This window comes from Azolla caroliniana, unplaced genomic scaffold, assembly GCF_043228905.1.
Source record: "Azolla caroliniana isolate FFs.n. ecotype wild unplaced genomic scaffold, voAzoCaro1.0.p SCAF_16, whole genome shotgun sequence".
Classification (NCBI taxonomy): domain Eukaryota; kingdom Viridiplantae; phylum Streptophyta; class Polypodiopsida; order Salviniales; family Salviniaceae; genus Azolla; species Azolla caroliniana.
Window position 1 is genome coordinate 1808254 of NW_028230451.1, and position 27487 is coordinate 1835740.

The following is a 27487-nucleotide window of genomic DNA, read 5'->3' on the forward strand; positions in this document are numbered from 1 at the left end:
CTTGCCGCCCTTCACGTCGGGTTCACCAAAGATGTTGCAAAGTTTCGCGCTTGCGTATAGAAGGGGCAGGACCACGGGGGTCTTGGACTAGGGAGTGACGAAGCGTAGGAAGCCGACTTCTCTCTGGTCCCGACTGCGCTGGTGGTGGCGCGAACCGGACGCGTATCGATGGCTACCAAACACGAGAGAGGAAGAGAGGGCGAGAACACACGCGCAACACCGACACAACGCACACCTCTTATGTACAGGAAACACAAGGAAGGGAAAGCACCTGACATCGACAAAGACACGAATATGCACAACCCTGTATATATATATATATATATATGAATATAAGAGTGAGTTACAACTCCTAGTCCGACTCGGACTGAGGTAGGCTAGGTCGCAACGGCAGTCTGCGGCCAAGCTGCCGTCGGGGAGCTCTCGGGCTCATCGCGCCGAGGGGAAGCAACCTACAACAAGGAGAGATACCACCTCGGCCGCGAGCCGGCTACGCACGGAAGAAGAGAAACTAACCTAACAGCTTGCCGTCATAGCTATTGCTCGACTCCTCGAGAAGGAGCAGAAAAGAAACGAAGAAGAGAAAGAATGTAGCTAACCCTAGAAAGAAACACAAAACGGTATACCCTTAAGACTCAAAATGGGCAACCCCTCTACAAGGGACCATCCCTTTCTTTTATAGAACAAGGAGAGGGATGTGTTACAATGTGGGATAAATCCCGATTTACATGGGATTCTTCGTCCCGACTTAACTCCTATTATTCACACAATTATACGAGGGTGAGTGCACATGGTGCACCCCGCCGATGTAGCCAATATTTCCCGGTTTCCGCCTCTGGCCGAAATTATTCACGACAGCGCACAATTCCGACTACAAAGAGTATAGCGGAATGTACGGGCACAACACCGACTACGAAGATCGTGGCGGAATGTTCATGATGAAACATAGAGCAAACTCTATGTCAGCCTCTACCTCAACTAGTGCCTCCGGTCCGGAAGACGTATGGTTCGTCGATTCCGGTGCCTCGAACCATATGACATCGCATCAAGAATGGTTCCGAGAACTTCGAGAGCCGAACCGACCCGGCTATGTCGAAACCGGAGACGACACTACGCACCCGATTCGGCACATCGGCAATGTTCCGTTCGGAAAAGAAGGTAAGCAAAATTACATTAAAAATGTCTTGCATGTACCGACCATTACGAAGCTTTTGGTCTATGTCGGCCAAATTGTAGAGCAAGGGATGCAAGTTCGATTTAATCAAGGCGGTTGCTTCATCGAAAAAGAGGGTCGACTCATCGCACGCGGACGAAGAGAGGGCCGAATGTTCATTCTCGACTCACATGAGATGAAATCGGCCATGTTCGCAAAGGGCATGAAAGCCGACTCCGACATAGAGCAGTGGCACAAGCGAATCGGCCACATCAATCTCAACAAAATCAAAGCAATGAAATCGAAAGGAGTCGTCATCATACTCTTGACATTCAAAGAGAAGGAGATTGAAGGTGTATGCGAAGCGTGCCAATTCGGCAAGCAACACCGACACCCATTCCCGAAAGAGCGGAACGTGAGCAAAGGTCTACTCAACGTAGTCCATTCCGACGTATGGGGACCAACACAAACAGCTATATTCGGCGAATGCTGATATTACGTGCTCTTCATCAACGACTTCTCCATGCACACATGGATCTACCTGATGCGGCAAAAGAGCGAAGTGTTCGGACACTTCCAAATATTCAAGAATGAAGTCGAGAAAGCCACAGGCCGACATGTACGTTATCTTCGACCGGATGGCGGCAAGGAGTACTTCTTGGACGATTTCACGGCGTATCTCCAAAAGGAAGGAATTCAACGAGAATTCACTTGCCGACACACTCCACAACAAAACGGAGTAGCTGAGCGCAAAAATCGGCACATCCTCGAAGTAGCGCGGGCCATGATGAACGAGAAGCATATGCCCAAGTCATATTGGGCCGAAGCTGCAAATATAGTCGTCTACCTAATGAACTGATGCACAACATCCGGCGTGCACGAGGTCACTCCGCATGAAAAATACTTTGAAAAGAAGTCGGACTTATCACACACCCGGATATTCGGCGTGATAGTGTTCGTGCACATCCCCGACGAGAAGCTTCAAAAGCTTGACCCGAAGTCGGAGAAATGTATCCTCGTAGGATACTCACTGGAGCAAAAGGGGTACAAGTGCTACAACCCTTCAACTCGAAAATCTCGAGTAAGTCGAGATGTCGTTTTTTACGAGTCCGCATCCTGGAACGCACCAGAGACAACTCCGACTCCAACTCCGCTCGACCCGGAATCCGCCGAACAAGAGATAGAGGATGAAGATCGCCTTACGTGCATGTTCGAAGAAAGTCCGATCACGATCCGACTGAGTGGACCACAAGAGCCTTTGAGCGATCAAAGCACATCACGGCCTAGCCTGAAGATGGACAAAGGCAAGGCGAAAATTTCGGAATACGAAGACGATCGCTTCGACGACAATGAGTTGACTCACTCACTCGACAATGAGTTCAGCAGCTTCGATGTACCAATCGGAGCTAAGAAAGCCCTCATCTCTGCAAATGAAAAGCTCCGTCGCTCCACCCGTGAAAAGAATCCGGTCAACCGATTCGGCTACAACGACTACATGGCATATCACTATGCCTTTATAATGAAGGTGGCGACAATATGTGAGATGTAAACTTTTTCCGAAGCAGCCAAGGATCCACGATGGATCGAAGCCATGAATGAGGAGATGCAGGCACTACGCAAGAACAAGACGTGGGATCTCGTTCCCACCTCACTGCACAAAAAGGCGATCGGATGCAGATGGATTTACAAAGTGAAGTACAACACTAACGGTTCCGTCAACCGCTACAAAGCACGACTCGTAGCGAAAGGCTACGCCCAAACGCACAAAGTTGACTATGAAGAGACCTTTGCCCCGATGGCAAAGATGACGATGGTACGGACCGTGATAACGCTTGTCGCGGCGAAAGGGTGGCACCTCCATCAAATGGACGTCAAGAACGCCTTTCTCCAAGGCGAATTGGAAGAGGTGTACATGATACAACCACCCAGCTTCAACTCGAGCACCCATCCGAAAGTTGTATGCCGACTCAAGAAGCCACTCTACGGCCTCAAGCAAGCACCGCATGCTTGGCATTCGATGATAACGCAATATCTTCATCAAATCAGCTTCCGTATCTCAAAATCGGACAACTCCCTCTACATACGAAGTGATTCCGCCAGTCCGATCGTCATCATCTTATATATGGATGACCTAGTCATTGGAGGTGAGCATCTTGTCGAACTCAATAAGGTCAAATCCCTCCTTTCCGACAAGTTCGAGATGACGGACATGAAGGAGCTCCACTACTTCCTCGGCATCGAGGTAATTCGGACTTTGACCGGAATCATGATCTCTCAACGGCACTACATCCTCAACTTGTTATACAAGTTGGGGATGGCTGAGTGCAAATCCACGGCAACCCCGCTCGATCGCAATCTCAAACTGGATGTGAACTCCGACACCAAAGCGTGTGAGCCGACTCAGTATTGGCAACTCATCGGGAGTCTCATCTACCTCACGATCACTCGACCCGATCTCAATTATCCGGTCGGTCTCCTTAGTCAATTCATGCAAACACCGCGTGATACTCACTTGGATTGCGCTAAGCAAGTTCTACGATACGTGAGTGGCACAATGAATTGCGGCATCCTCTACAAGACCGTGATTCCAATACGACTCGAGGGGTACACAGACGCCGATTGGGCCGGCTACAAAACCGATAGAAGATCAAACCTCCGGATTTGTTTTCTTCTTGCAGCGGAGCAATATCCTGGAGCAACAAAAAGCAACCAACCGTCGCTCTTTCGAGCATAGAGGCGGAATACAAGGGCACGGGCAATAGCTGCATGTGAAGCTGTATGGCTCAAAAGGATACTCAAGGATCTGGGCGTACCCATCAAGAATCCGACTTCCCTTTACTGCAACAACATGAGCAGCATCTATTTGGCTTGAAACGCTGGCGATGTCGTCCTACAACACATTAGTACCAATCTTCAAATGGTCGACATCTTCACTAAAGCCTTAGTAGCCGACAAGCTATGGCAATTCATGACCGATCTCGAATTGACGATCCCTGACCTGCCAAGCTTGAGGTGGAGTACTGAAGACGCTACGCAATAACGCGTGGATTCCGCAAACCGCGCACAATACGCAATAATGCGTGGATTACGCAACCGCGAAGAGCCAATCTACCGCGCAAAGCCACGAAGAAAGACGCAAGCCGAAGCGCAGACTTCGCAACTACGCACAACGCAAGCTGGAGCACAGATTCCACAACTCCGCATAAATGCGAGTCGACGCGGACTCCGGAACACGAGTCAAAGCGGATTTCAGATACCGTCTGAAACCCGACTTGAGCTTAAGGGGGCGTGTTGAGAATCAAGCTCAACTTGGTCTAGTGTGTGAACTCACCTTGAGAGTGAATAGACACTCCAACGGTCAAGAGTCACCATTATGTCACCTCTTTGTATTCTAGCATTTAGTATGAGTCATAGAATCATATTCTATGACACATAACTTATGAGCTTTCACATTCCCCATGCTCCATGAGTCTTGTAGTTAATGAAGAGAGAGGGTGACTATATAAAGCACCCTCCTCCCACCTTATATTCAGTCAAGTCTTTCTCCTTTGTTAATATACTTTTACCTTGCGTATTCTCTGTGTCTTACTCCTTGTCTCTCTCTCTCTCTCTCTCATACACACACATAACTCACATCTCTTCCGCTTCACAAGAATCATATCTGATTCTTTACATAGAACATTTACAATATCAGTCTATTATAAGAAGTAGGTTTATTATTTTATATAATTATATGCTATATTAATGGTTGGGTTCTTGATTATGTATTATAAGGTCTTGGGTTCAAGCCCAAGTGAAGCCACATAATGTTCACGAATTCATGACACTTACTTTGTCGATTATGCTGAATAATATTTACAACCATAGATTGACATATTCGCATTCGTGGGGTTTCCTATTCGAATACAATGATAAATAATATTTACAACCATAGATTGACATATTCGCATTTGTGGGGTTTCCTATTCAAATACAAACGAATACTTATACGAATGCATGGTCAAGTATTCATTAAAAAAAAAGAGTACATGAATTCCAACGTATTTAGTTTCCTAGGATATAAAAAAAGGGACTTGACACCAACAATGTGGGTTATAAATGTTCACCACAAATGGTCTTAGGCTTTAGCTAATATGTATGTTAGAGACTAGAGTTCATATTCAAATGGTATACGTAATTTCTTAGACGTTTATAAATATATGATGGTGATGATGCATTTAATGGTTGCATCATCATCACTTCCAAATAACGGGATTATCCAATGCGACAAGCCTTGTGTGACAACACATAATTTGGAAATACCATATACAATCTTTCTTACGATGTACGCAACCAAGGTAGTCGAAAACATAGTTCCATCAAATTCTTGCATGATCAAGTTTTGCTAGGACGGGTGTTAAATGTGCCACCTTGAAAAAAGCCATTTTTAAACAATGCAATTAAATTATATCGTTATGAGAATCTTTTCCATACTTAGCAAGCTTTGAAGATCCAACAACAAAAGGTGAATTTTCAAACTTGAAACTTGAATTTGAAATTTGGATGGTGGATTTGAAATGTAGGTCATCAATTAAAAATGTGAATAAAATAAATTTCTAGTGTTAGAAATTGAATAATAAATTTGTTTGATGCAAATAATCTTGAAATAATAAATCAATTATTTCATACTGAGTTTTGGACTTTGCCTGATCAAATTTTATAGAACTTTAGGCTTTAATATACAAAAAGCGTTAGTTGGGCTCAATATTGAAATTTGTGGGTCACTTACACCCACAACTCATGGACATATCTTTTGACGAATTCATTGTATTTTTATGTATTATTTCATGTTTACACAAATAAGCAATTGCAAAATGTTTTCTTTTCATATACATTGGGAACCTTCAATATAAAGACATTCATCATTGTGTGGTTGGAATAAGTGTCTCTGTGTTTACAAAGAGCAAATGTTTATCCATGTTATGTTGGTGTTTTGGCAATTGGTCATTATTCTAGTCATTGTAAGGTTGGATGAGGTAGTATGTTCCATTTATTATTGTATAAGTAGTAGTTTTGGCCTTCTTGGCAAACAAACTACAACATATTAGTTTGACATGCTAAAAACTATAGGAGGATGCCAGAAACTTACTTGCTTCATGTGACTTCTCAACTTTGTTATGAAGGCAAAACCAATATTGTGAGACTTTGGATTCTTGTTGAATTGCTATTGGCTATTGTGTGGTGATGTTATAATAAAGCAACAACATTGTTTGCTTATATGACATGTGATTGTAAGTCAACCATATTGTAATGGTCCTAACAAGACCCACAATGCCATCCATGTAAGTGGTATATCAATGCTAACAACTCACCACTACCCTAGAGATTTTTATGCAACTAATGGGGTGACAATTAATTTTTACAACTTACTTCGTGAAGAATAATACATTTTGCATCTCTTTAAGGGATTGATAAAACATTGTATATTTCTAAAGAAATGAGCATTACATCATCTAACCTCTACACGGACTAACATGGATACAACATACATAATGTTTTGGTATATGATGGCATATTGAAGCCCTAAACTTGAAGAGAAGCAATTTAACATCCATGTTTCTTGAAATTCACATTAAAGGCAGGTATGACGCGAAGGGTCTAATGCTTGTGTTTCTTGATGTTCACTAAAGGTGGGTGTTGGGAAAAAAGTCAACCCAAATCAAGATGCGTACCTTTTTTTTAATGGAAGTTGATTATCCACATGTCAAGATTGTTTGTTCTCTTCATGCATTAGCCGTAAGTATGGAAATTTTTTGACGACCGGATTGTCTTTGGAGTTGAAGTACCTTCATGCTTTGTAAACTTTACTCTCTAGTATGCTTAGGACTATATGCATATTGTGTTGTCAAAAGGAAATGAGTATCATGCTAGCATAATCTAGGTATGTAGATGACTTCAAAACAAGTAATGATTGTCAAGTGACAACAACAATAGATTGGCATTTGGCTCATGTAATAGTGGGTGCACAATATATTGTCAACATCAAAGGAATGTAACTAAAATCAATCAATACTAAATTCAAACGAGTATGTTGTTCAAAAAAGGTTACTAAAATCTCAATATTTGAGAGTATTTATTCAAAAATATCTGATAGTATAGAGGCATGAACAATGTACACCATAAAAATTCAAAATTCAAATGTGGCTCTAGAACCATGTGAATACTACAAACTACATGAAAGTTTGGTTGTGTTTTGAATAATATTGAACCCGAAATGATATCTAGTTTTCCAATCCAGTTGTTGGGAACTTTTGGTCATAGAAAAGTAAGTCTTGACCTTCATAGTGCTCCATGAAGGGCACAAGCATCATCAATGTGGTGATGTTACGTGACAATGATTTCTCTTAATGAAAACAAAGGGAATTTTATAACTTGTCTACAACCTCGATGTAACAATTTCAATCAGGAAATGATTTGCCCCTTTACCATATAATGATTTTACTAGGTGTCTTGGTTTGTTTCCCACGAAGTTGGTCCACATCATCAACATGATTTGTTATTAACTAATCTCTCTCTCTCTCTCTTGGTGAAAACACACAATTATATTAATAAATGCACCGTGTGTGGAAAAACACTACTTAGAATGGGTATCACAATGGACTATGGTCACCCAATAACTACGCTACATGGGTCTTGGAACATGTTGAACTGCCAATAGGCAAGACGAACACTCCATCAGGGAAAGAATTTCCACTTGCTCCAACAAAGAAAATTGCCACATTAGTACTCCCTTTGACTCTCTCTCTCTCTCTCTCTCTCTATCACACACACACACACACACACACACACACTCTCTCTCTCTCTCTCTTACACATGATATACTTGAAGCTTGTCTTTCATCATATCTTGCTATTTCAATTCATTGTCTTAGATCTTGTTAAAAACGAGTTTATTTACATGCAAGACGAACACTCCAATGCTCCATCAAGGAAAGAATTTCCACTTGCTCCAACAAAGAAATTTGCCACATTAGTACTCCCTTTGACTCTCTCTCTCTCTCTATCACACACACACACACACACACACACTCTCTCTCTCTCTTACACATGATATACTTAAAGCTTGTCTTTCATCATATCTTGCTATTTCAATTCATTGTCTTAGATCTTGTTAAAAACGAGTTTATTTACATGCTCTCTTACGAATGAATAATACATAATGCTTGTCTCTATTTGTAACCACGGAAATCATGTTGGAAAATGAATGAGCTCGGAGTTCGAACACAAAAGGAAGACACATGAGCCATAGAATCACGTGTCTGGAAAATGGCGGGGTGGAGCTCAAGGAAACATGTTGGAAAAACGTGGATGTATGGGCGATGCTTCGAAAGGAATCGGCAAAGGAAGACATCAAACCCCCGTCTTTTGCTTTCAAGACCAAAAATCCTGTTCTTTCTCAAATTCAACAAGTGATATGTTAATTTTCTAGAAATAATACTCTGCTTTGGGAGGAACACATCACCCTTCCAATTAAGTCGCGCAATGCTTTTAACTTAAAAGCTTCTACTACTAACCAACCGATCGGGATAAAGAAAAAAAGGGCGGGAAACCGTTTTTTTTTGTTTTGTTGGCGTAAAACAAAAGGAAAAAAACCCGAAAGTTTTTTGGGCGGGAAACGAGAAAAGTAAAAAAGCAAAAAGCAAAAAGCAAAAAGCAGATTGCTTCTTTAAATTAAAAAACATACGAAATCTCGGAAAAAGCAAAAAATTCGCTTTTTGCTGGGTTTGAATTTCGAAAGAGGAGGAAGGCGAAAAGGAACAGAAAAGAAGAAAGAGACGCAGGCAGGAAAGGCAGCAGAAGGAAGAATTGAAGGAAGCAGGAGCAGAAGCTGCAGAAGAAGCTGAAGAAGAAGGAAGAGCAGGAACGTGGAAAAGAAGAACAAAATCGCGGATAAAGAAGGAAGAAGAAGCGACGTGCATACGAAGAAGGCAAAGAAGAAGTGGAATCGGCAAGAAGGAGAAGAAGACGAAGACGAAGCATTGCTGAGGAAGACGATCGCAGAATGCAGAAGCTCCAATGGTAAAGCAGAAGCAGAAGCAGACATAAGAATAGCAGAAGATATGAGTCTTTTTTTTGTTACTTCGCCCCTTCTCTCTCTCCGATACCATCGCCATCGCCATTCCTTGACTGATGTAAGTATTGTACTTCTTCCTTCCTCATCCTGCAATCAATGCCCGAAGATCTTATTGAAACTTTCTTCTTGCCTTTCTCATGAACCACCTTATCCAGTCTTCTTATGAATTACCTGCATTGAACGACTGAACAAGTGAAGAATTTTTACGTATTCAATCATTTCCACGTCTCCTTTGCACTTGCTTCTCTCTCTCTCTCTCTCTCTCTCTCTCGCTATCTCTAGCTCAGTTTTCTGTACTACTGTTGAGCCTTCATTGCCCTTTCATTTCTTTTCACTTTTCTGAATGACTGTATCCAGCCATCATCATTTCCTTCTCTCTCTCTATATATATGTCTGTATGTATGCAAATGTATGTGTATATTTGAACCACTGTGACTAGTCATATTCTCGACAATGCGTCATTAACTAAGATTCTTTCTTTATTTATTTCACTGCTTATCGTAACATTGTCATTTGTACTTTCTCGCCTTAAATTCTATAACTGTTTAACTTAATTTGCAGGTACAATCCAGAGAACACGAAACATAACATCCACAATATACTACATGAACACTCATGCGCTCTTTGCTCTCCAAAATCTTTCTTCATACATGTTTTCTTCTTGATTCTCTCTTATATTACTAGCATCGGAAATTAAGTGGCTCTACAGAAGCATCTACACACTCAGACACATTTCAATTATATTCTTGATATACACCAACAATATAACGTCTCAAACGATATACAGAAGACAGAACTTGCGCATATACTCCACACTCGAAACCTTTGGCATAAGGTCTACATCGCAGGGATTTTTCAAGGGAAGCTTGAGTATCGTGCTCAAAATTTGAGAAGAAATATGGATTGGTTTTTAGGCTGCTTCTCATGTAAAAGTATGAACAACTCGACTAAACAGGTTAAGGCAAAAATAAATCTCACCTTTTTCCATTTTTTTTTATACTATTCTCTTACAATTTCCTTAATTTTAATACTCTCGTGCATCTTGTATGATGCAAAATAAAGTTGTAAACCACATTTTGAATGTTTGATGATTTTTTTATTATGTCAGGAGCAGAAGGCTTCTAATTGTATAGCTGTGCATTCTTCTTCTTCACAAGGTAGACGTTATATAAATAATTAAGTTCATTCTCTGAGCGCTTTGCTATTGATCATGACTGTTGCCATGAATTTATTAGGGGGTCAAGCAGATGCTTTGAGACACAAACTTCCATTGCAGAGATTCTTTCCTGAATCAGGAAACGTAATTAAAGAAACTTCTGCAGGTCAATCATTGCAAGGGAGAAAATGGGAAGAAGCTCTATATGACCTCAACAAAAATATTGGAAGAGAGAACGGCAATGACAGAGTAACAACATTTAATTATTTAACGTCGATTGTGTCCACCTATTTCTAGGATCTCAATCAGGTTATGGATTTGATGTATTTTGATATTATTACAGGCTCTAAGTTTTCATGACTTTGAGAAACCACATACGCTTAGAATATTGTTTAATGATCTCCATAATGCGTCCGAGACAAATGTTGTCGAGAGCCAGGATTCAGAGTTTATGCACAATTTTCTCAGAAGGTTTGATATTGATGGGGGTTCTCTGGTTGATTCTTGTATGAGAGATAATGTCAACAATGGGTAAGTAAACATATAATTTAAGGATTTTATTTCTCCTGATATAGCGATAATGACTGTAATGTTTATGGATTGCGTTTAAAAAACAGGCCACAAGTTGATCTTATCAAATTTTTACAAGACCAGTCGAATTTGAAATATGGTGGACCTCCAGCCTTTATCTCTCTGGGAGATAGACCTTCCTCAAAAAAGGTTCTAAATAAAGAAACAGATACACAAAAGACTTTTGTTACGATTTCCAGCATATCTAAATCCTCAGGATTGCAATCTTCGTTAAATGTTATTGATGATATTCCCTTAACCCAGCAAGATGATGTTTCTTTAAGTGGAATCACTTCTAATTCAAATGAAGATATTGAACCTGACACAGAGTCAACCAAATCATACAGAGATGTATCTTCTTTTAATGGAGAAAAAACAAAATGTGTATCAGCCAAAAATGATGTCTTTGAAGATGGGGCATTGGCTACACTCAAACATGAAAAAGCAATCTGCAAAAAATTGTTTTCTTCACAATTAGGTGCCAATCTTGATTTTTTGTCAGATGTTACACATGCACAACCTCCATTAGAGCAAATGTTCAACTCGCCATCAAAGAGTACTGAATGCAAAGAACACTTGACTCCCTCAAGAAGAAATTTGGATTCATCAGAATTCAGCACACCAAATACTCTTTCCGAATCACTATCACCACCAACTTCAGTGCATTCAGAACATTCTGAATCATCATGTTTCACAGAAACCATGTCTAATGAGCAAGTGTGTTCCACGTCATCAGCCTCCTCTTCACAAGTAGAAACACCAAAATCAATTCAAAGCTCAATATCCATTGAAGATAGACCCATATTAGGAACTGTTGCAGCCCATTGGAACAACACATCATCATCAGCACAAAAGTGGTGGGATGGGAAAGGAATTCCAAACTCCACTAATAAATACAAAGAGGTAGCAATATATGTGAGAATGCTATTTGCCAGAATACTGCTAATTTGTTGGTTATCTTAATATGTCAGAACTGTTTCTGGCTCCTGAAAATTATTGCAATCCCCTGCGATGTTTCAAAACTTGCTATTACAGCCTATATAGGTGTAGCATGGCGTAGTTTTTGATAACATAAGCATATTCTTGTAAATCTTCAAGAAGTCAGCATATATTAGGGGTTTTTTTCCCGTTACATTGTGCTTTGGATTCTAATATTTGAGGTCTTTTTTTGCAGGATCAAAAGGTCAGTTGGCATGCTACTCCATTCGAGGTCAGGCTTGAAAGAGCATTGTCCAAGCAAAAGAGAACCTTCCAAAAGTGAGTTGCAGTTTATGCTTGCTTAAATTAACGCTTCAGGTTATTTGGACTTAACATTCTGAAATGACCCGAGTTGTTAATTCCCCATAAAAGCACCTAAATGTCTTATCTCTCTTGTTCAACCCTAGGTTTTGAAAATAGGATGACTTGAAATTTTAATTACTTGAATAACGTAGCAAAAACTAAATACAATCCGTGAGAAGGCATTAACTTGGAGCATCTAGGGGAGTAATGGAATCTTAGGGCCATTGGGCTAATTAAGTAAATCATTAGTGTATTTGGTAAGATTTACAGAAACAAGAGTAGCATTTTTTGGGGGGTTATCAGTGTGTTTACCCTTCTTCCTTTCTTTACCAGTACCACTAACTTGGGATACGATGTCATACATGTACTCACATTGATTTCATTTTTTGTATCAATTAGGAAGCTTTTCGATGGACCAGTGGTTACCAATAGGCAGTCATGCCCATTTGGATCCTCAACTTAAAGATTGGGGAGCAAAAATTTTGAAGCTTGATTTGAGCTTTCAATGTGAAAGAAAGTGTATATAATTAGATGATGGTTAGGCTAGCATTGACATGAAGTATTATCCGTGAGACTCGCTTATTTTCCCTAAATGAAGGCAGTGATGTATTTCATCAAAAGATACCTACGAGCTTAAGTCAGTCTCTCGCTGTCTTCATCTGCCACTCATCTCTAGTTTAAGTGTTTTGTGCTCAACATATATAACCTATCTAGACTTGCATTTTTGTAGAGTTTTCTCACGCTCATCGCCGAATCATAATCCAATGGACCTACTATTCTGATGATTAATTATTAACTAGAAAGATCAGTTTCATTTGACAAACCTTGATCAAAATGCCAAAGCCTCTTTGGCTCGTTTGCAATGTGATATGTTGTTATGCCAACAGCATTTTTATTTGTTTCATCAAGGAAAGGGGGAATGGATAGAACAGGTGTCAAGTTCTTACCACATCATTCAGATTAGAAACTGTTAATGATTGGAACTTTCTTGTTGTGGTCGAGAAAGCCCCTATCATTAAATGTTTTGAGCTGTCAATGTCAGGTGATGCACTTCTTGTTGTGGTAATGTACGTGCAGTAATTTCCAACAATATCATCCTGTATAGATTGATTCAAATTAAAGGCTCTCTAGATAGCACTGTTTTGGATGGGAGGCTTGACATACCGTACTTTGTTCAAAACACTGTTGGTCCATGAATTCTGAAATAACATCATCTCATCTCTTGCCTATTCATTTTCTACTATTTATAAATCCTAGGTTGGGATACACGAATTTAATAAGACACACAGTATGAGATACCTCAAACACAGGGTAGGATACACACATTTACATCCCAAATTTCATGAAAGTGCTCATGGGTAGAAGAAATGCTCCAAAGTAACTATGGCTTAGGTAGCACTACGTTTCAATGGCTTTGTTGTCTTCCTTTTAATGAGAAGCAATTTCGTAATCTCAGCAGTTATGTTCAAGGGATTTATTTCTAGGGCATTTTGTAAGGGTTAGGTGTTGTGAGGTAAATTTTGTTGTTAAATAATAAGCTACAATTGTTTTCTTTACCCTTTGTAAAATGGTAGTAAGTATTTGGAAAAGGACGCCATCTGTGCAAAGGTTACTATTACGTCTGTATGAGGTCAATGTATTATGTATCATTGTGAAAAGTTTTGGAGCAAATTGTCGGGTTGCATGATCTCCATCTCAACAAAAGCATGACTATTTAAAAGTAAATGCAAAATTAAAGAACCTCGTCCACAACTTCACCATCATGTTTTTTATATTAAGAACTTTCCTCGTTCTAATAAAAAGTAAGCTTGCAAATCAAGAACAAAATTTGCTAGATGAAACAAATTGATGGCTACATTGTTTTTCCTTAAATTATATATAAAGGTTGTGCAAGTCTTTGATACGACGTGTGAAGTTGATGATGCTTCCTTATTGTGCTTTAGCACGTTCTTCTCGAAGCTTAAGAAAGTTTTGTCAATTTTGCTTGATTCTTGTAAAATATGACCAATACAAGGGATTGGTTAGTTCTATTTGCGGATAGTTATAGGAATAGACCATGCACGCTTTTTCTAGAAACATAGACATTTATTCAAAACATACTTTCATGTTTTCCCCTACATCATATTTGCAAGTGATTCCTTAGAAACAAACCTTGAGCGCCAATGTAAAAATGACCAAAATATGTATTATCCTAAACTTTTAAAAAAATTGACCAAATCATCTCTCTTTGTCCACATTTGATCCGCTTTCTATGCATTGTCAAGCCGGTGACTCAACTAGCCAACGTGACCCCACACAAACTATCGGGATAAATGTTAGAACCCTAGTTTCGTGTGATGGACATATGCAACCTCTGAGGGCGAAAATAAAAAACCTATATCCATCTTTCATACTCACGACGGATGGGCTATTCTAGTCCTTGTGTCCAAAACGTGTAGATGTTCTAGAAGGGTATTCCGGTAATTATGAAAATTGGGGGAGGAGGGGTACTTGTATAAATACACAAAACCGAAGCAATTCAGTGTTCAGTGAAGCCACCTTTCGCCTTCTTGGAATCTTCTCCGTTCACTCTCACCTTTCTTCTTCTTCTTCTTCTTCCTGCTCCTCCGCCCGTTATGGCTATGGAGGCTGGCTGGAGAGCTCTCCAGTTCACCACCAAAGCCATTGATGCTTACATCAAGACTCTTCTAGTCGACAAAGTCACTATTGACGACGAGAAACCTGCCCCGGTTTACCTTCTCGACGAGCTCTCGGAGATTCTTAGATCTTCTTCGATCGATCTCATCCAAGAAATCGTAGAGTATACGTTTCGCCGTCTTCGTCACAGAAGTCCTATTGTCAAGAGCAAGGTTATTTGTTATTTGTTTATATCCTTTCTTTGAATTCGAAGCTTCCATATATATATATGTGTGTGTGTGTGTGTGTGTGTGTGTATACATATAGATATACTAGGTAATATATACTAGATGTACATGCATAAATATGTTTCTGATTGTTGCAAGTACTAGGTAATATTGTTGTAGCATGGATTTATCTTTGTATGTGATTCCTCTGTTTAAGAACAAGTTTTGTTTGTTCGCATGCTTTTATTAGGTCTAAGTTTCCATAAATAAATAAATAAATAAATAAATATACTAATGTTTTTTGGGAACAGAAGGTATAGTAATGGCATAAAAGTTTATTTGGAAATGTAACTCCCCTTGTAAATCTCAAGGTTTTACCTTTTCAGATTATTTTGTCGGACAATCTAAAGTCTATATATATCTGTATGTGTATGTATATGTATATGTTTTTAGTTGTATGCATTTGGTATGTGTCTATATTTGTGTCTGTACGTGTACATGCACTTGTGGGTGTTTTTGAGAATATGCATGTATGTATATGTATTATATATCTATTATATATGGTTGGTAGAAATAGGAGATAAACACAAACTTGCCATGGATTTATTTTATGAACAAATCTAAGTCCTGTATTGAACCACAAAGTTGGTTTGTTCAGATATTCTTTTTGAAGGTATTTCTGATTGTTGAAAAAGATATATATAGTTGTAGATGCGATCAGGAGTGACAAAATGGTAGTGTTTTTGAGATGAAATACTAATCTTTAGGTATTTGAGGTAAAATTCTAGTATTTCTGTGGTTATAGATGTTATCTAGCACTAAATGTACTGAATTATTGTTGGACATAGGAGATGGCATGTAATCTAGAAGTAAATATACTTAAATTATTGTTTTGAACACTTCAGTCAATTATCCCTTTCATAACAGAATCCATAAACCAGACGTTTATCATAATTTCCAATTTTCGAAAATAGGAATTAGAGGATGTGAGACGGGATCAAGTAGCAAATGAGATGAATTCTAAAGGTTCAAACATATAATTGATTTTATGCCAAAATCGATTAAGCCAAATTTTCTCTAGTCAAGCACATGGCTCATGTCCTCTTTGTCCTTGCTCATGGCTGTATTTTTCTGAATAACAGGTTCTTCGATTCATCAAGTACACTGTGGCTAGAGCTGGGCCACAGTATAAGAAAGAACTGCAACAGCATGGATATTTAATCGAAGAGCTTTTTACTTTCCGAGGAACCGTCGATCCTATTAAAGGCAATAGTATAAACCTGGCTGTGCAGGATGTTGCGCGTGAAGCTTTTAATACCATTTTCTCTGCTGATACTAGTCATTCCACCTGTGAAAGTACAAGGGGACGGATTGAAGGTTTTGGCAGTGGTAGTTTTTCTTGCTCCAGTATTGGTTCTGAAAGTTCTTTCTCAAGAAAAGACAACATTGATACCACCTATGGTAGAGAAGAAAATTCTAGATTTGTAATCCACAAGCAGGATAGCCAATGTAGAAATGAAAACATGAATCACAAGTTTTCAAATGAACATTGCAATCATAAGATTTTTCTTGAACAAAATATGAATGTTATTCCTCTCGATGATAAAGTTGTGACCAATGCTAAATCTCATGTGGGCCATGCACAACCTACATATGAGCACTTACGGTCTTTTATGTCAAATGCACAGCTGGCCGGAGGTTTGAAGTTTAAACTACAGTCTCCGTCTTGGCAGGTATGGGTTTAGAACAACAGTAAGCCAATATCTCAACTACAAAATATTAAGCTATTCAGTAGTAAATCCTTAATTTATTTGTAAATTTGGAAAATCTTTCAAATATCAGTGGTAAATAATTTCCGACAATTTAAATTTGCCTCTCCACCTTGCTTTGCTGCAATCATTTCATTCTATGCTGACCTTTGTCCAGGAACGACTGAATGCAGCATGTTTATTGGAAGCTATCTTGTATCAAAATGATGACAGCCTTGTAAAGACTTTACAGGCAGAAGAAATGTCTATTCAATGTTCTCTCAAGGAATGCCTTCTTTCTCCTCAAGCAGTATTAAGGGAAAAGGCAAAACAGGTAAATTTGTTTCCATGTAAAAACGTTATAGGGGAAATCTCCAAAATACCCAAAGTTTTTCTTTATTTCAATGTCCCTGGTCAACCCATGAAAGATATAAAAAGGGGACAAATTGATCATATATTTGCTCAAATAGCACATGCGACTGAGAAAAAGGTACAGTGATCATATTGACCAAGATTATTTGGGAAAATAAGGAAATACTTTGTGCCTTATTTTGGAGTGTACCTAAATTACTTGTTGAAAGACTCAAAAATGTTACAAGCTGATATAGCATGCAGGTTATTGATCTTCTTTCAGTTCTGAAAAACAAAGAGAAGTCTGTAGAATCGTCAAGTCCTTTCTTCACAATAGATGTTATCCGGGAAGTAGACACAAATAGTTCTGCCTTGTCACCCTCAAGTGTACATGTCCATAGTTGGAAGGATGCCATTGAATTGCCTCCTCAAATTGAGGATGGATTGAAGCTTCAGATCATTGAAAAAGACACAGTTGCAGATGATCCTTTTCATGGAATGCATGCCCGTGATTCATATGAATCATTAGTAGTGGACACTGATCTTTTAGGTGGTTTCACAGAATGTCACCATATCGAAGAAACTCACACAAATTTGGATTTTAAATCTACTACTCATGGGTTGAATAATATGGAAGCAGAAACTAAAAGAATGCAGTCTAACCTGTCAGATTTTACAATGCAATATTCTGTCAGCACGCAAATGATATTTGAGGCAAATTCCCCATTATATTGCAAACTAAAGGATGATGGAAACAATTCCTGCACAGATACTTATGGATCTTTACAGACTAATCTGTGTCCAGGTGGCGTAGAGGGTTTTTATGTTGATACTGATGTTATAGCCTATAAGAAAAAAAATGCAGGTGGTTCTAGACCAATGCTTGATGTTCATCGCCAAGGGTTTGGTTGTACTTCTATTGGTGCGGGACTTATGAATCATGAAGGCAATTTTGATTTCATTTCGGTATGTCTAGTATCTATTTTTTTCTCCTTCTCATTAAATACTTGGTGTTATCATAATTACATAGAATGTCCATCTACTTACATGAAAAATACTCAATTGGATTAGGAAGCAAAAAATGAAAATATACATGAAATGTTGAAGACTGAACTTCCTCCAAAATTTGAATCCTCTTCTCCATGTCTCATTTTTTCTGAAACCGAGTCAGGGATTGCCTCATGACCTGTTTGATTTATCAGATAGTTTTTGCTTCTACAGAAGATATTTAATTGGAGATACAACTTGTGCATATTTTGCTCCAATGGCATATGGCACAACAATAATTTGGCTTATAGATGTTTTTTAGGTTGTGAAAATACTACCATCTCGATATCAAGTTGGTTGCATATTTTGCTTCAATGGCATATGCCACAACAATAATTTGGCTTATAGATGTTTTTTAGGCTGTGAAAATACTACCATATCAATATCAAGTACCAACTAACTTGTGAAGTGCATGATGTCATGAAAAACTAGTGAAAGGAAGGACGATGTCCGTTTTTTAATTATTAATCAATAAATAATGTCTGGTTTTCAATATTTTGAAGGTAATAATGTGTGGATGAATATTCATAATTATTTTCTGCTCATAATGATTTAATTATTATACAAATCTGGTAAAAGATTACATTTATCATCTGTTTGTATGATTTTCACACAAATCTTATGGACAAAAGGGGCCAAGTTTGTTTACTTAGTTTGTGGTGACAACCAATTGCAACATGGTTTATTTTAATATTGCAACATTGTTTCAACATGGTTTAACTTGTGCAATTCCGTGTTGTGATTCCTTTTTATGTCCTTGTGCAGGAATATCTACATACAAATTTGGGTTTTAAGACAGTGAAAGAAAAGTCTTAACTTAATGACTAGATTCTGGAATAGCTACATATATCAAATGACCTGCCCAAGCTAGAGAACTCACTCCGAAAAGTCTGGCTATCTCTCGAACACAAGCTGGTGAATTTTGGGCCAGACGTGAGGACGTAGCACCTGATAATAGTCTGATTGATATCTTTGTTTAACCGAAATCTTCATCCTAGAACAGAAATAAATGCGGGAATTACAATATATGCTAGACCTATGGGACCTAATAAACATATATGGCACGTGACTCCTTAGAAGGGAATTGTTACTCTGGTGAAACTTCGACCTGAAAATAATGCACACATATACTCACCCTTCTTGGTGGCGATTTGAGTAACATGTGCAACATGTCACCATATTTCTTGAGATTTGCATTATATGTTTATTCTGCTGAGGAGTGAGTGATATTTATCCTCCACTAGGTTTTCATTTCATACCTAAATGTGCTATCGAGTTTGAGGAAGCGTAAAAGTAGCAAGATCGGGTTAGATATGTTTTGCTTCCAACATTGAGAGTTAACATTTGCAATATAAAATTGTAATTTCGGCATTTTTAATATCTTGTCACCTCATCTGTAGTGCTTTTAGTAATCAAATCCAGTAATCTATCCTTGATTATCACGAGCTTCATATCAATCACCAAGCCATAGCAGAGGATATTGCTCTTTAGTTCTTTGTAACGTGCGCCATACGTTCCAAGCATGGTGTGATAAATAGTGATTGAGCATATTGATTGGTCAATGTTAGTTTATGGCTGAAATGTATAAGTGCTTGTGGTAAAAGAGGGGTTAAAATAGGCCAATTCTGAATGTATTTCCATGGATCCATCACATGCTTTCATCAAGAGTCATGTCAATGTGTGTACAAGAAGCCAACTATAATTTGTCATAATATAGTCATCTATTTCATGTGTCAAATATGATGCTTTTACATGATCAACAACTTCCACATCAATTGTAGCATTTAAATCTCCAACAACCAACAAATTTCCAATCTTCTCATATGTAAGAACGTTGGAGCAAGTGTAAGAAAAAGAATCATCACGATTTAGTTGATACAAACTATTGTAGTTGTATACTTATGATGGATGTAACATGTCAAGTAAAGTTTATTTTGCATATTATCTTTTGCTTTCATCATTCTTTTGGCTTGTATGTAGTTTTCCAAATCCTAGTGATAAATACATGTTATGCCAATTTCTTCTAGTGTGGGGCCATATAAATTTCATGATGTAACCATCCATATTAGGTATATGCTTGGCTTCATGTTTGATTAGAAATCGTAACTATACCTTGAGCTACTACATTGCTTGATTCTTAGCCTGCATTCCATAACTATCCTCTACAATTACAAAACATGATTTTTATATTGGTCAGTCATAGGTCATCACTTGCTATGCATTTTGAGCTCATTTTCTCGTTGCCTAGGCTTGTCCTACTCATTCTTTGTTACCTGGGGTTAGGTATTTTGTTACAAGTTGAGCTCATTTTCTCGTTGCCTAGGCTTGTCCTACTCATTCTTTGTTACCAGGGGTTAGGTATTTTGTTACAAGAAGTTTGTATCATTTAGATACACCTCGCCACTACCCAAAATGATAACTTTTCCCATATAAACTAAGCATGTGCAAATGACAGGTCTACGTTTTTCTCTTTATGTCGTCTTCTGACGTTTCCATGAACGGAATATGCATTCTTTGGTTCATCTTCTTGCATTCCCCTTAACACCAACATTTTCTTTCCTTTCTCTATCATAGAGTTTTTGCATCTAATGTATTCTTTGAAGTGGATTCAACACTAACTTTATTAACATTTGCTTTACATGTCTTCTTCCATTTTGACATGATTGCATTTTCTTTTGCATCAAGGCTAGATTTCATTTCAACATTTGCTTTGATTATCAATTCTTTCTTACCTTCTAAGATAGTCATTTTGGTCTCTATTTTGAGCACTTGAGTATCTTGGGTTTAAAACTATATTTCAACTCTTATTTCAAATATTTTATCTCCATCACTTGGAAATCTATTGTATGTTGAAGCATCGTTTCCCTCGCATTCGTATGCACTTCATTTTATAATTTTGTCATTGTTTCTCATAACAACATACACAGACGCAATTGTTTCAATAGACAAGGAATGTGAACTTTCCTACACATCATCAACAACCTTGGATGCCCCTAGATCCATGCCTGACTATATATCTCAAAGTTTTATGAGCAATGTTCAATATATGATCCATTGGTGTTTATATTTTATTTTAGCTTACATAGAAATCTATCAACACATCATCAACTAGATTAGATGCCCCACAGTCCATGCTTGACCCTATACCTTAAAATTCTATGATCATTGTTTAGTATATGATCCATTAGTGTCCCAATTTGAGCATTAAAGCATTGAAAATTATTGTCTCAACTTCTAGCTTAAAAATATGCAAAAAACAATCACACTACCATATTCTTGTGATGAATTGTTCCTTTAGCAATGGTAGAGAGAGAGAGAGAGAGAGAGAGAGAGAGAGAGAGAGAGTTCTTGATTGGAATATGAAAAATGCAACGAATATCAATTTCAAACAAATTTACCCCCTACCACCACCGTAGGTCCATTTATTGATGAACTAGAATATTAGCTTGCCCTATAGGTGGATGCCATGTTTGCTATTGGGTAGAAGCAGATTGTGTATTAAAGGATCTATACACCTTTAGAGCAAAACAAACAAGATAAAGGTAAAAGTAATGAGATTGTGGGGTATTTTATATTAAAATCATTGAGCAAGTGAAGGTAAACCTTATATCTTGGAATATATCTCCCTAAATGACCACCATATATGGCAATGTTCCCTTTAAAAAACACTTGAGAAAACATTATTTTCCATGGTTGCAATCTCAAGGAGACTAATTGTAGCAAACAGAAAAGAGGCTGAAAGTGGATTTTGCAGCAAAAACATCAAAATTCTGTTGGAACTAGAAACTTTGTGCCAAAATACTTCTCAAGGGTAAGAAAAACATGGACAAGGAAAGATTGATTCCAAAATCCCCAAAAGGTCAAACAAATACACCCAGCTGTTCTAGCAACTAACTTCATGGGCTAACAACATGGCATTGCAATATGTTATGGGCATCAAAGATGAGAATTCAACATTTACTTACTATGAAGGTAGATAACAAAAAGGAAATACATACTTACACACGCTGCTGCAGGAAACAGAGGGCCAGTCTCAGAATTTTACTTAGGGATTGATGTTGATTGATGTGGATTGAAGGTACACATTGGATTGATGTGGAAGTTGGCCAAGCACACAAATTACTTAGGGAGCTTAGGTCTTGTTTGTTTCACAAGAAATCCCAGATCAGGACTGACAACACAACAGACTAGAATGCCCATTTTTCAAAGAATCGAGATACTACCATGGGATCTCTTCGAACTGCTCAAAATGCCTATATCAACGACGGCAACCCAAAAAATCCATCGATCTTTTTACATTGCTTGATGAATTTGATAATACTGAGGCATATGGCCTCCTACCATCAGCTGTTTTGCCTTCAAACCTGACATCTGGTTCGTGATTAATAACAAGCTCATGTCAGTGACCTTGTTGCAATGGCAATCAATCAGAATTATTATGGATGTTGTCAGCTTCATGTCAGGGGGCGAGATACAAATTCTACAACTAAGGAATAAGACAACATTTAACAATGATATGTGTTCATAAAAGGCAGCAAAAAATTAAGGCCCATAACTTCCTTTAAATTATACTTTACAGATTTCCAGTGAGATCAAAGTTATCAGCCAATCTATACAGCACAAGGTTTTCCCAAGAAGAGCCGAATAAGCTTTTGCCTCCAATTGCAAAAGTAAGTGCCCATATCAAGAGCACTGCAGTATAAATAACAAACCCAATTGCAGAACGTACAACATCTGGAACAGGTAAACAGTCAGAAATAACATAAGAATCCTTTAACTATCCATGACCTGAGCAATAAGCTATAAAACTTGCAATATTCAAAGGATAAAATATGATAAAGGAAGAGCTATTATGTTTTAATGATCTCTAGTGGCAGATGACAAGTAGACAGATTTACTTTGGTTGCATATCTTAACCATCATAAAAGTTTCAACTCCAATCAAAATATTATGATGGGTATATCTGCCAACACACAGTCGTCATAGGCAAACTTAAACTCTAATAAAGACAACCGCATAAAAAAGATACCAACTGTTAGAATCTTAATTAACATCAAGCAAAAAGAAGAAGGAAAATAAGGAAGAAAGGGATCCAGTCCACCAAACCACCCCCTAGCGAAGGTGAGACACAGATCCATGTCCACTGGTGGTGTCTCATACCACTGTGTATGGACATGGATCGTACCTTGGGTTTGAAGGAGGCACACGTGTATGAAGCTAGAGCTTTGCCACACTGTCAGATCCTCTATCTCAAAACAATAATATACTTCATATCAGAGTCATGCCTAACCATAACAAGCAATAAGTTGTGGTTTGCAAGTATTATACAGGTTTGTCAAATACATAAAGAGCCTTTTCTATAAAAACAAAGATGACAAGCACGTCACGCATGATGGAAAATGCTAAATCAAGTTATGCTGAAGGCATATATGTCTACATTTAAGGATACTGAATAGATTGGAAAGAGGAGCCAAGGAATTAAAAAGGGACTACCTATGTCCAACATAACAGGTAAGGAACGACAGAGAACAAGCAATATACAACTATCAAAATGCTTCTTTTGTCCAACGCTCCCAAACAAGTTTCTTCAAAGATTTGAGATTCCAGAATACCTGTATCAATTACACACAACTATAGCTTTGATATTCTCTGTTGAATCTTGGTGAATGAATATCTGCTCTAAATAATTTCCTAAACGATTTGAGTGTTCAATAGAGATGACAAATTTAATAAAGAATACATAACTGTAGCTTTTCAATGTAGTTATTGCTTGAATAGTCAAATGTTCTGGAAGATTAGAACTGGCTATCCTATCAGGTCTAACATAATTTATAACTGCTCATCTTAAAACTTCAGTGGGAGTAACAAAGGGAAAACTAGTTTATTTGGCTTCATCAAAGGTGAAGGTCTGCAATCGATCTACAATAAAGACGATGTGATTATTCTCTGAGTAAAACTGGCTACCCTATCAGGTCTAAGATAATTTATAACTGCTCATCTCAAAACATCAGGGAGAGTAACAAATGAAAAAGTTGTTTTAATCTGGCTTCCATCAAAGGTGAAGGCATGCAATCAATCTACAATAAAGACGATGAGATCAACACTTACTCCACATGAAAGAATGAAAGAAAGATACATTAATGTGTATCAAAGACTATATTTTGATATGAGAGTTACAAAGGAAAAACTTGTTTTTAATCTAGCTTCCTAAAATAAATGGTGCAAATATACAGCCTGAGTAATCCTCTGGGCAAAGAGAATTTTTATTAATTCACAAATAGAGCCATCTATTCAAAAATTGAACTTAAATCCTTTGGTCATTCTATTTTGAGAAGAGAAGACATTCCAATATGTTACAATTAAACTTCATAGCTTTTCTCAGGAAGATCTTTTCATTTATTTAAAGATTGCACATCAATCCTTGATGGCCACTCCAGTTTCTTTAAGAACTTCTGATAAAATATTATACCAATTTCATTTTCTTTTAGACACAGCATCCATGTAGGACAGTGGCCTGCTATAAATCTAAGATGAAGATGATGTGACTATTCTTCAAATTGCTAATTGGCTAAATCTGGAAAATTTCTTCCGAAAATCTGAAGAATGCATAGAAGTGGAACAACCTTGCACTGAGCTGGAACAATCCTTCACATAATTGGAAGCATCTTGTATAAAAGAAATGAAGAATCTTGTACAAAAACTAACAAGAATCTCGAAAACATGTACAGAAACTGAAGAATCTAATACCGAAATTGATGAACCTACTAAAGATTCTACTACCAAAGAATCTTGTACAAAAATACCAAAATTATCTTCAACAAAAACGAAAGAGCCTTCTAGAGAAACTGAAGGATCTAAACATTTGCACTAAAACTGGAGACTATGAGAACGTTTAACAAAAAACTAAAGAATCTTCTATAAAAATAAGAACCATTTTGCATGGAAAATGAAAAAACGGTTTTGTAAAAACTGACGGATCTAAGAAACTTGCACTAAACTGCAGAATCGATGTAAATTATACAGAAAAAATGAATATGAATGATACAGAGACATTATACAAAAAGATCCCGAAAAGCTTAAGAATCTTGTTGTACACATAAAAAACTGAAGAAAAATGATATGAGAGAGAGAGAGAAAGAAAGACGAGATGAACACTTACATGATCGAAGGAAAGGATCAGGATGATAGCTTCGACGGAGGATCGGCCAGAAGTAGAAGCAGTTAACAAACCAAAGCCAAGGAAGAAAGGCGAATCCAGCATAGAAGAAATTACGAGCTTGCCTGCGCGCCGACTCTGTGTCCTGTGAACCTAGGCCTAACGGACCATCCACAGTCAGCCATCTTATCTCCTCTCTCTCACTCTCCATCTCCCGATCAGGAACTGATGACAGAGCAAAACGAAAAGGATGATGAATCAGAAGAAGAAGAAGAAGAGGACGAAGAGGGTTAAGGTCAAGGTCAAGGTCAAGGTCGGACAGGTTTCACATGAGGGCCTTAGTAAATGTAGTGTTGTTCAATAGAGCAAAGCAAAAAGGAAGAAGAAGAGGGTCAAGGTCAAGGTCAAGCAAAGCTCTCTAATCTTTGGTTTCACATTAGGGCCTTAGCAAATGTAGTGTTCAATAGAGCAAAACGAAAAGGATGATGAATCAAGGGAAGAAGAAGAAGAAGAAGAGGATGAAGAGGGTCAAGGTCAAGGTTAGACAATGCTCCCTTATCTGTGGTTTCACATTCTAAGGTCTTAGTAAATGCAGTGTTCAATAGAGTGGATGTGGTGTCCTGCACTCTTGTTTGACCCTTTGAGTGTCAAGACTGGCCCTTGTTCCTTTGCGGGTATTCAGAGCCTTACCTAGCCAACATTTTAGTCTCACATACAACATACCCACACCACCTACTTTGACATGACATTGTTATATCAAGATATTCCTTCATTTTTACGATAGGACCCTATATGTTTTTAGTGTTCCACATTGTGACAGCTTCTACATTATCATCCATAATTTAGTTGTGATGTGAGGAAAGACCTATCAATTGTTAGGCTGAGATAACCCACGATGGCAAGTTTCCCATGTTGGTAATAAGCTTAGTTTCATGATGTGGGAAAGAACCCAAATCCCTCGTGTATACATATATTCATTGCTTGCAACCATTATTTTCCAACACTAGCATGTTTTCTTCTACAACTTGTGTCATTTATCATGAGTAAAATTCCTAGTGTAATACAAAAGGAACACTAGTTATGTTTCTAAAATGTCTACCAAAGACTGATATGATCTATGGGACATGATGTATCCCATGGTGATGATGAAGCCAGAGAGAGAGAGAGAGAAAGAAAGATATATTAATGTCGTCTAAGACCAAAATTGGCCCATGAGACAAGTGGTTTACAACAAAAAAGGGGTATTTACCCGATCATTGAAAGAAAGAAAAAACGTAAGCTAAAAGAGTTCGAGTATGGTACAAAGCATGTTATGGTGTAACATCTCTCAAATGGCTTTGTACTAGGCCTAGTTTCATTTCCATCCAAGTCTCTTGAAAAGAAGTGGGAGGTCAAAGGGTTTTGATGTGGGTGTGGTGCATGGTACCCCAACCCTAGCTTCGAGGCAGTGTAACTCATGTTCTCTTATCTTCTGAATTGCTTCTACACCATGTCGAGTGTCCACATTCATTGTTTCCCCCTGTCCCTGAAAAATTTCATTGAGTACATGTTGGTGAATATTAGAAAGGCAATTGTTAACATTTTGTAGATATATTCTCTTGATGTTGTTTTAGCTCTACGATATATCTACCCAATTTCTTTGTATTTGGAGTATCTAATCGTTTAGAGAGGGTGGGAGAGGGGCCAAGTATGTCTTGGTATTTTGCCCTTATCTTGGTGTAGGTTCACTTGCATATAAAGTGACACTCATCCTCTATCTCAATGCGACATAATCTAAATATCCTTTCCTCTCTAAGGACTCCATTAGTACGACCATTCTCAATTTCAAGTTGGGGAGATGATATTCTAAGTTGTCCAATGGCAACCCGTAGTGCTTTTGGTAAGAAAGTATCTATATATTTTGGTTGTGTAATAATACCTAACTTAGAGAAGTGCATGAAGTGTTCCTTAATAGTATAGCATTTTAGATGGGAGTGGCTCTAGTGGGTTGATCCATTTATTTCGAGCGTAAATTTGCCATATTTCTTGGTGTATTACTTTATTATGGTCCCCGTGAGAGATTAAAGTGTT

At 38.0% G+C, this 27487-nt stretch overlaps 3 protein-coding genes and 1 long non-coding RNA gene across 4 annotated transcripts; 2 read left to right on the plus strand and 2 right to left on the minus strand.

The window, feature by feature from the left end:
* The first annotated feature begins 9308 nt into the window (after nt 1–9308).
* LOC147853503 (uncharacterized) lies at nt 9309–13095 on the plus strand. The gene is made up of 8 exons (XM_087332677.1): nt 9309–9327; nt 9827–10220; nt 10374–10422; nt 10501–10670; nt 10765–10952; nt 11039–11894; nt 12166–12248; nt 12672–13095. Exons 2-8 carry the CDS (start codon nt 10164–10166, stop codon nt 12733–12735), a joined length of 1467 nt encoding a protein of 488 aa, XP_087188803.1. The 5' UTR covers nt 9309–9327; nt 9827–10163; the 3' UTR covers nt 12736–13095.
* Nucleotides 13096–14866: 1771 nt separating this feature from the next.
* On the plus strand, nt 14867–19634 carry LOC147853504 (protein MODIFIED TRANSPORT TO THE VACUOLE 1-like). Its single transcript, XM_087332406.1, has 5 exons — nt 14867–15121; nt 16258–16848; nt 17042–17197; nt 17479–18180; nt 19027–19634. The coding sequence occupies exons 1-5, from the start codon at nt 14888–14890 to the stop codon at nt 19075–19077; spliced, it is 1734 nt and encodes a 577-aa protein (XP_087188532.1). The 5' UTR covers nt 14867–14887; the 3' UTR covers nt 19078–19634.
* Nucleotides 18776–19238, minus strand: LOC147853505 (uncharacterized). The gene is made up of 2 exons (XR_015531190.1): nt 19120–19238; nt 18776–19032 (listed from the first exon to the last, which is right to left on the minus strand). It is a non-coding gene; the product is annotated as an uncharacterized LOC147853505 (long non-coding RNA).
* Nucleotides 19635–22780: 3146 nt separating the features above from the next.
* Nucleotides 22781–25725, minus strand: LOC147853506 (gamma-secretase subunit). The gene is made up of 2 exons (XM_087332536.1): nt 25421–25725; nt 22781–22995 (listed from the first exon to the last, which is right to left on the minus strand). Exons 1-2 carry the CDS (start codon nt 25626–25628, stop codon nt 22835–22837), a joined length of 369 nt encoding a protein of 122 aa, XP_087188662.1. The 5' UTR covers nt 25629–25725; the 3' UTR covers nt 22781–22834.
* Between the last annotated feature and the right edge of the window lie 1762 nt (nt 25726–27487).